Below are 10,239 nucleotides of genomic sequence, written 5' to 3'. Positions count from 1 at the left end.
TTGTTCCTTTTCCAGTCCACTTGGGGGTCGTCCATTATGAGTTGCGGTTCGCCGATATCCAAGTTTCCGGGTCCGTTGGACCATATGCTCCGAAGAGGGTCAGGTGTCAGCTGCTCTCGGGAGGAAGAGCAACTGACGAAAAATTGCAAGTGCCGGGGCTGGGATCGAACCCATGACCATCCGCTTATGAAGCGAACGTGTGGACCACTACGCCACGGGCCCCGACATCCTTCTGATATTACTCCGGGAATTTCTTATAAGTTGTTTCGTAAGGCAGACATTTTAAAGAAGAACTCCTTGGAAATCCCTAAGAGGACTCCAAGAGCAACTACCAAAGAAATCCAAAAGGAGCTTCCAGAAAGTCGGGGCAGTTTCTGGTAGAGATTCCGGGAAGATCTCTGGGAATGAACCCGAGAAAATCTGTAAAAATATCAGGTCACTGCAAAAAATCCGGTGAACAAATAGGTACGAGGAAAATGCTGTAAAAATCTGTGAAAGAAATCACGGGAAGAACTCCATAAGAAATGCCAGCAGTAGATATCTCAGAAGGAACACCGGAAAAAAAATCTTAGCAGAAAATCCAGGGTGAAATCAGAAAAAAAACTCAGGCATATTGCAGGGCCAACACCGGAAGGAATCTTCTTAGAGAAGTCCCGGGAGAAACTCAAGGGGAAATCTCTTGTGAAACTTCAAAAAAAATCTCACGAGAACCTCAAAGAAAAGAAAAACCATAGCTATAACTCCTGTAGAAATCCAGGAAGAAAGTTTATAAACACGCTCAAAGAGATTTCTTGAAAAAAATATAGGAGAAACTTCGGTAGAAATCCCGGGAAGAACTCCTGCAGAAAATTCGTGAAAAACTCCTCAATAAACCCTTGGGAGGACTCTAGTAGAAATCCCTGAAACAATTCTTGTAGTCATCTCCGGGATGATTTCCTGGGGAAGCCCCAAGAGAAACACCGGAAGAAATCTCGAAAAATCTTTAAGAGGAATCCTGAGAAAAACTCCAGGAGAAACTTAACGACAACATCTGCGATTATCCTTAGAGAAACTTGTCTTTGAGCTTGAGCTACTCCAGTATCGCCAGACCAGCTATACTCACACAAGGAACCAATGAGATATCTGCCGGGGATTAGCTGACATCTTCAGTGTGTGAGCGTTGATGATATTCCATTTTCAGACGACAATGACTCCTGCCACGTCAGGTTGCATGTCAATGTGGGGAAGGGAAAGGAAGTGACGAATGCAATGTTTCGTATCCTCATCAGACGCAATATATCTCTGCGTCTGCACAAATTCATGCGAATGTCGGAGTGTTGGCGGAATACTGTTGGCAAAGGGCTTACACATAGGTGCACGGATGCCAGGCGCAAGGTGAAAGATTACTCTGAAGATAATGCGGCATAGTTCACTTGATTGCGTAACTCGTAGCCGTTATCTGATAGATTGACACTGTGCTGTGAAAGTTTGAAGGAAGGGAATCGGCTTTTCAAACCGTTTCTGTTCTAGCGATGGCTATGAACATGTGAGCAGAAGCATTCCCTAAAGACCGGTCCAGAAAGTATGGACGCATAAAGAAAATACTTGCATTTCAAAACTATTGATGACAAGTTCTTTTTAAAAGCTACATCCTGTTGGTCAACCTATTTTCTCAGCATTTGTAAAGCAGTTTTTGCTATTCCAACAGTTTGTTTCAAAATACATGAGCTTTCAGCGCAACATCATCGAAATAATGTGCACAAACGATAAACAGGGCTTGAAAGATCACTAAGGAAATGAGCAAAATATGGTGGGAGTAAGTTAGAAAACCGTGCAAGTAGCAATCAGAAAACACGGTGGGGATAACACGTTTAAGCATAGGCAAAAATTGGGTAAAAAAAAAAGGTCCTGCTAACCACCGTTTGGAAAAACAAATGATGAAGATATTTGAGCACAAGAAAAAACCTTCTAAGTTACACAGAGCAGAACATGACCAAAAAAGTTACCATTTCGAATTCCGATGTACATCGTGGCAAAGAACGTTTGAATTTTCGATCCTATAGTAAGCAGAAACAGCCAAAAAGAAATCCGAAACAAGAACCATCGATCAGGCCCAGTCAACTGAAGACTAGGTGCGTCCATACTTTCTGGGGCAGTCTTTAATACAATTACTTTCCAAAAAAAAGAACTAATATTTACGTATATCTTCCATTAACGATTAGTTCAACTGGAGCATCCCTAGCAGAAAACCACTCTCTCCATAATTCCTTTTCCGTTAATAACTTCGCTTATAAATCCGTCTTGAGCTTCCTTTCCGTCTCCCTGAAACACCCCTCATTCCCACCACAATGCAAACATTCTCACGTCAAAGCGACCCATCGCATCGCTATCTCTGCACCACAAACGCGGCCCGCTTTAATGTTGTTTGCTCGCTCATCGTCGTCGTGGGCCTACCTACCTTCCTTCTGTTCCGCCAACCAAACCAAATCAAGAACCAAGTAGAATATGGCATATGTCGCACCGGATGATTTGCTGCTCATTCAATGTTTATTTATTAATTGATGCAAATTTAATACGATATATCGTTCGCGTTCCATCGGTTCACATCATACTCACCATCACCATAACGCTGATCATGATCGTCTTCATCCTTACAGCCATACAGATGTTCAGCTCTCCCCTGTACATCATCGCCTCTAATTGTGGCTGCTTATTTATTCATCTCCGACTGACTCCTGCCTCCCGTTTTGATTTGATTCTGATTTCAGATAATGCTGGCTCAGTGAGTTGGCGCTGATTGTCGGCACCGAAGAGGGCAACGACGACGCCGGGCGCATCGACGAGTCCTGATCGATTCGATTAACGCTGCTGCGTGAGCCCATTACGGATCGCATAACAGGCAAATGCTTTTATGATATAGAGCAACGTCGTGCAGGCCACACTACTGGTGACCAACCTCCTCTCCCTAGCCCTCGTAACCGAGTTTTATGGACGCTTTCGATAGACGACGATAGCACCTTTAGCAGCAGTCAATATGAGGTAAGTCAGGGGGGGATGATCTTTGAGACTATTTGAATAGGATATTAAATTGTTTAACATCGTGAACAATAAGTTCCTTTCACCAGGAAGAGAAGAGTAATGAATGTAGAGGTCAAAATGATGCTTCTATTCTAACCAATTGGGAGGAGAAAAGTTAATCAGAGCAGAGATGATGCACACGAGAGGTTTGTAGGTAACTAGCTCTCAAGCTGGTAAGCAAGACTCAAACTCTACTCAACATCAAACGGGGAAATTCCGACGAACTCTGCAGAAAACTCTTAATGAGAATTTCTGAAAAAAATGAAATGGAATTTTAGGTTGTCCTTTCTTAGAATTTTTTCATTAGATTTCATTCATTATTCATCATTCGCATCTCTTAAGAAGTTTCTTCAGAGATTGTTCCAGAAGATTTCAGTGATGCCTTCAAGGTCCACCAGGGATTCCTGCAGAAAAATCTTCCGGAATGCCTCCAAGAGTTTCACCATTGATGGTTTTTGTTTCAGCAGATCTCTCAAGAAAATCTCGATACGAGTACCTTCAGGGAAAACCTCAGGAGTTCCTTCAAAATTCTTTCAGGAAGATTCAAGGATGCCTCCTAGAGATACATTAGAAATTCGTAAAGAAGGTCCTTCAGAAATTAGCCTGAGAGTTCCTTCAAGGATTCCTTCTGAAGTTCCTTCAGGAATTTTCACAGGAGTTTCTTTAGGAACTAGTCCAGGATTTCCCCCAGAGATTTCTCCAGGAGATTCTTCACATTCCTCTAGAATTCTGAAAAGGGATTTCTCCTGACGTTCTGTAGGCAGATCCTTCAGGGATAACTCCGGGAGTTTCATCAAGGGTTCCTACAGCGATTCCTTCTACATAGCATCCCTCCTGAAATTCATGAATGTCTCCTGGAATTCTTTTGGGAATTCCTCTTGGAATTACAGGGGGTGGCCAAAGTGTTTGGGATAGGCAACTTTTTTTCTCTCACAAAAAAGTTCAACATGGTGTAACTTTTCATAGAGTGCATCAAATATTCTCAAATTTTGACTGTTTGTCAACCTATTATATGTGCATCATTGGTACAAATTTCAGTTCGATTGATTAATCTTTCGCGAAGTTATAACCGTTTTGGTAAAACACTATTTTTTAGACTACTAATTTTTGAGCTGTCATATCTCGGAGACCAGTGAACCAAATTGAATGAAATTTTGAGCGATTATCAACAATATAATAATGCTTGAAAATTCATCAGAACATAGATACTTTTTAAACGTTGAAAAAAGTTATGATGGTTTGACATGTTCGCCCATTTAGAGAAAAATGTGTCAAATTTACTATACTGCACAAAAATTACTAAATGTGTTCTTCCTTATATCCAAATAGGCTCTAATATATCTTTTTATAGATATCTTATGAACAGAAGTAGAAAATCTTTGGATATCAACAACAAAATTTTATGACATTGATGTAAAAAAATGCATTTTTTTCGAAAAAGATCCAAAAAGCGTCAATCCATCATAACTTTTCTCAACGTTTAAAGAGTACCCATATTTTAAATGATTTTCAAGCATTAATATATTGAGCATGAGCATGAGCATGAGCATAGATGACCGCACAATTCGTAGCTGCTACTCCGTGATTGACCAGAGCAATCGAAATTGCACAAGGAACCAATGAATAGGGCTTGGGACTAGCTTACTATTCTCAATGTACACAGGTCGAGAGCTCTCAACTTTAATAAGGTCAATAACGGCGCCGGCCACGTCCTTACGGTCATCGAGGATGGAAGGGAATGTTAGTAAGACAAACGTTGTTATAAAAACCGCGATTCGCTGCATCTCCACGTTTGTCTCAGGAAGGATTTTTTTGTTAGTAGGGTAAGGTACATTGTCAGTCCGGGAGTCACCTATGGTTGGTGATATGATTTGACAATGGATCAATATACACAAACCAACGTTAACAACCGACCACTTTTCGACGCAAGAACTAGCCAAAAAGAAAATTCTATCGCGCGTCTCCACTCCACTAGGGAGCAGAAACCTTTAGTCTATTCCACACAGAAATACACTGAACGCGACTCACTTGTCGGCGCCCGGATTTTTTCTCGACCGGCGAACCCGAACTAACATTTTTCACTCTTTTGTGTAAATGCAAAAAATGAAAGAAAATATTTATTATCAACTAAAAGTGTATTGGAAACTAGCGCCGAAGGGAAGCGAAAAATTCGGAACCGACTCAACCACGGCGCGCGCACACTCGTCCCGTCGTCGGAGCCCCGCAGAGAGAAAAAAAAATCGCAAAAATCTAGCAAAGCCAGCGCGCGAAGCTTTGCTGCTGCCGAACTACCACACACTACTGACTGCTTGGCGTCCCGTCGTCGGTGCCCCGCAGAGAAGAAAAAAAAAATCGCAAAAATCTAGCAAAGCGAGCGCGCGAAGCTTTGCTGCTGCCGAACTACCGCACACTACTGACTGCAATGCTTATCCATTGGGTCGAACGAATAAAAACTAGTAAACGTAAATTTGCTATATTTGTGGTAGCAAACATGTTTGTTCGTATTAATAGAAGCTAGTTTATTACACTACAATTTTCGAACATTTGTTGTCTTTATTAATGGCCCGAGGCTAAAGACGGACTGGATGGTCTAGTGGGTACCACTTCTTCGATTTTCAAGCATTAATATATTGTGGATAAAAGTTCAAAATTTCATTCAATTCGGTTCACTGGTCTCCGAGATATGACAGATCAAAAATTAGTTGTCTAAAAAAATGGGTTTTACCAGAACGGTTATAACTTCGCGAAAGATTAGTCAATCGAGCTGAAATTTGTACCAATGATGCACATATAACAGGTTGACAAACAGTCAAAATTTGAGAATATTTGATGCACTCTATGAAAAGTTACAGCATGTTGAACTTTTTTGTGGGAGAAAAAAAGTTGCCTATCCCAAACATTTTGGCCATCCCCTGTACTTCGGGATGTCTTATGAACATTTTTCAGAGATTCGTTCCAGGTCCAGGAGTTTGTTCATGGATCTCCCTAATAGCTACAGGTGGGTTCAGGGATGCCTCCAGATGTTCATTAGGGATTCCTTCAGAAGTTCCCTAGGCTATTTCAACAGGAGTTCGCTCAGTTACATTTCCAGAAGAGTCTTCAGAGTCCAGGAATTCTTAAGAAATAAGTCTAGGAGTTTCTGCAAGAATGCCTTGTGCAGTTCCTTTAAAAATTCCTACGCAGGTTCTTACATAAATCAGTCCTGGAGTTCCTTCAGAGATTCCTCAAGGAGTTTCAGGGATTCTTGCAAATGTTTCTTCAGAAATCTCTCCAGGAGTTCCTTCAGAGAATTTTATAGGAGTATTCAAGGGTACCTCTAGGAGAATTTAGAGATTCCCCCAGAAGTTTTTCAAGGTTTTCTATATAAGAGTGCCTTTTAAGATTCCTTCAGGATAGCCTTAGGGGATTCTGTGAGAAGTTCCTTTACGAATTCCGCCAGGAGTTTTTCCCAGGATCGCTCCTGGGGTTCTTTCAGATTGTAGATTGAGATTGAGATTTTTCCTAGAGGACTCACGGAGACCTCCAGGAGCTACATCAGCGATTTCTCCAGAAGCTCATTTAAGAATTCCTACATGAGTTCCTTCAGGGAACCTTGTACCGTCTACCCCCGTTGGTTTGAACTACACCTCATACAAACCAACGGGGTTCATTTTTAAATTTAAACTTCTAGTAACCCTGTTGGCTTCGAATAACACACTGATGGTAATCCTTTTTGCTGTTTTGTTTTGATTCTGCGTTCCGTTTCACCCCGTTCCATGAGCAGAATGACGTTTGAACCTTTTTTAGTTTGAACGATGTGCAGATTAAAGGGGGTCAAATTAAAAAGTGTTCAGATTAGATGAGGTCAAACCTACGGGGGTAGACTGTAGGAGATCCTTGAATAATTTCCTTAGGATTACAATCAAGCATATCTCAAAGATATTCTTGAGGGATACCTCCTGCAAAGATTTCTTCCTACTCTTTCCCTTTAAGAGATTCTGCTGAAAATCCTACGAGGATTCCACCTGGAAATCTTTCTGAGATTCTTTCCGGAATTCCTTCGAGACTTTCTCCTGGAATTCTTTCGGGGATTTTTCATGGAATTCCTTCCTTCGAAAGTTCTTCCTAGATTTTATTTCGGAGCTTGTTTCTATACTTCCTTCGAAGATTCCTTCTGAAATTCTTTCGGGGATTCCTCCTGATATTCCGCCGTGGATTCCTCCTGAAACTCCTTAGCGGTTTCCTCCTGGAATACCTTTCGCGCTTCCTCATGGAATTACTCCGGGGATTTCTCCTGAACTTCATTTAGGGATTGCTCCAGGAATTCCTTCGGGGATTCCTCCTAGAACTCCTACGGGGATACCTTCTGCAATTTGTGCGGGGATTTCTCTTGCATTTCCTTCGGGGATTCCTGCTGGAGATTCCTCTTAGAATCCCTTCTGGCTTTCCTCTTGAAAATCCTTAGAGTATTCTCCCGGAATTCTTTCACAGGTTCACTGGGATTCCTGCAGAGATTTCTTCTGTAATTTCTTCGGTGATTTCTCCTGGATTTCTCTCAGGAAATCCTCCTGGAATTTCGACGGGTATTCCTTTTGGCGTTCTTTCAGAGCTTCCTCCTGGAGTTCCTTCGGGGATTCCTCCTGGAATTCCTTCGGGGATTCCTCCTGGAATTCATACAAAGATTGCTCCTAGAATTCCTGAGAGGATTCCTCCTGGAACTTCTTCGGGGATTCCTTCTGGAATTTCTTCGGAGGTTCCTTTTGATTTTCCTTCGGAGTTTCCTCTTCTAATTCTTTCGGTGATTCCTTTTCGATTTTTTCGAAGATTTCTCCTGGAATTCCTTCTGAAATTTCTTCTGCAATTCGGAGATTCATCCTAAAATTCTTTCAGTTCTTCAGAGATTTCTTCTGGACTTCCTATGGGGATCCCTCGAGGAATTCCTTCGGGGTTTCTCTTGAAAAACCTTTGAGGAATCCGTTTGGAATTCCCAGTGTCCCCCCTCCCCTGGGATCCCTACAGGGATTTCTCCTGTAATTTCTTAGGAAATTCCTCCTGGAGTTATTTGGTGAACTCCTCCTGGAATTCCTTCAGGGATTCTTTCCGGACTGCCTTCAAGGATTCCTCCTGACATTCCTTCCGGGATTGCTAAAGATATTCCGTCGGATATTCCTCTTAAAGTTACTTCTGGATTTCCTCTTGGATCTCCTTTGGTGATTGCTTTTAAAACTTCTTCGGAGATTCATGTGAAGATTCCATCTAGAATTTCTTCAAAATTCCTCCTGATATTCCGTTGGGGATTCCTTCTGGAATTCCTTTGGGATTCCCTCTTGGAATTGCTTTGGTAATTCCTTTTCGAATTTTTCTTTGGAGTTCTGAATTCCTCCGGGGATTCCTCTTAGAATTCTTTCGGGGGATCTTCCTAGGATTCCTTCCTGGATTTTCTTCGACGATTTCTCGTGGATTTCTTTCGGCAATTGTTCCTAGAAATCTCTCTGGGGTTTCTCCTGGAATTCCTTCAGAGACTCCTCCTGGGTATTTTTCGTTGATTCCTCCTAGAAATCCTTTGGGGATTCTTCATTGAATTCCCTTGGAAATTAGCACTGGAATGCTTTTGATGGTTTCTGCTGGAAATCCTATGGAGATTCCTGCTAGTATTTTTTTTGGATTCTTCCTGGATATTTTTCGCTTATTCCTTCAAGAAATCCTTAGAGGATTTCTTCTCAAATTCCTTTAAAAATTGCCGCTGCCGCTGGATTCCTGCTGTAATTCCCCTGGAATTCTTGCTTGAATTAATTTTGGAATCGTCCCGGAATTCCTTCGGGGATTCTTCCTGGATTTCCTTCTAAAGTTGCTCGAGATTTCAATCAGAGATTTCTTTAGAAGTTTCTGCAGGAATCTCTCTAGTTTAGATTCTTGAATCACCAAAGATTCCTGCAGAAATTCCTTCAGAGTTTCATACAGCAGTTCCTGCAGAGATTCGTTCAGAATTTTCTTCATGGATTCCTCCAGGAGTTTCTTTAAGGCTCCTCCTGGAATTCCTTCTGAGAGTCCTTCCTGATATCATTCGGGGATTCCTAGGTGTAAATAGTGTGACCTTATTTTCATCGTAGTGACGGACCAGAAATAATGAAGGCCTTCTTCAAACGTAATAGTTTATGGAATGAATGGTCATGAAAAAGCTAAACAAATTCTAGAGTGTAATAACAACGTCTTTGCTTTGCTAATGTTGACATTATGGTCAAATTTTGGTCACGCCGCCGTCGCCGAAAGTTGCCACCGGCGTGACGCCGCCGCCGGCTAAAAATGGCCCTCACGCCGCTGCCAAGCAAAATATAGTCGGCGCACAGGTCTAGTTCGGTTATGTCTGCGATTTTTCTTCAATCTAGACCAAAAACGTACATAAGTTCCATCGTACTTTTGAGTGTAGAATTAGCATCAAAGTTAAAATACACAAAAATAAAAACTAAAAAAAAACAATCTTACTGTTGCAAAACATTTGCTGGGCTGCACTCTGCAATCAATCATGCTCTTCCCGAAATTTCACGTTACTACCATACTTCTTCATCTGGCATCTCCGCGGAAGTACATCGTGTTAGTCATAAATCTACCGCCCCCCCAAAACCCGGATGGCTGAGAATGGGGTCACGTTCTTCACGAAAACCAGAAGTCTCCGTTTGACAGACCGTGTATATTATTTGTTTGGTTTCTTTTTTATGAAGTTTCCCGTCATTCCTCCCGACGACGTTCCCCACGTTCACTCACAAAGCTTTCCAGAGGTTGGATCTTGGATGCAACTTCGCGGTTCGCTCATGGGAAGTGTAGGACCACGATCGCGATCGTTCGCCGCAACCGCAATGAATGGATCAACTGATGAAGGATGATCGATTGCATAGGTTGCAACTTTTTTTTTGTTGTTGCACGGGGGGAAGATATGAATCAATTGAAACCCTGTCATTAACCTATTGACTCGCAGTCCATGTGGATTGAAGAGTGTATAATTTTCGTGTTTTTGCAGCTCCGGTAACCAAGCATCTCTCAGAACCGAGAGCACCAACTTTGCGTTATTGTAATGGATTCGTTTTGACGCGGACAATATATGGGTACGACCTACCATCAGACCTGACTCCTGCAAAGTCGAACCCAAATGGGAATAAGTGTATGTTATTTTACTTTGCTTTGGTTCGTTTGTGTACAAACAGTTTA

The 10,239-nt window shown here is 41.9% G+C and overlaps 1 protein-coding gene across 6 annotated transcripts in view; it reads left to right on the top strand.

Annotated features, from left to right (window-relative positions):
• LOC109411053 (papilin) overlaps positions 1-10,239 on the top strand; it is a 392,526-nt gene that overhangs the window by 302,787 nt on the left and 79,500 nt on the right. For 5 of the 6 annotated variants that reach the window (XM_062847212.1, XM_062847213.1, XM_062847211.1 and 2 more), the window contains exon 2: positions 2,748-3,018. The exons of the other annotated variant lie outside the window; for it this stretch is intronic. In XM_062847212.1, the coding sequence (XP_062703196.1) occupies positions 3,014-3,018 (5 nt within the window). In that variant the 5' untranslated portion in view covers positions 2,748-3,013. The remainder of the gene's footprint in view (positions 1-2,747; positions 3,019-10,239) is intronic. 6 annotated transcript variants of the gene reach the window in all.

This window comes from Aedes albopictus, chromosome 1 (genome assembly GCF_035046485.1).
Source record: "Aedes albopictus strain Foshan chromosome 1, AalbF5, whole genome shotgun sequence".
NCBI lineage: Eukaryota > Metazoa > Arthropoda > Insecta > Diptera > Culicidae > Aedes > Aedes albopictus.
The sequence above is the reverse complement of the archived record's forward strand: the minus strand, read 5'-3'. Positions and strand labels throughout refer to the sequence as shown.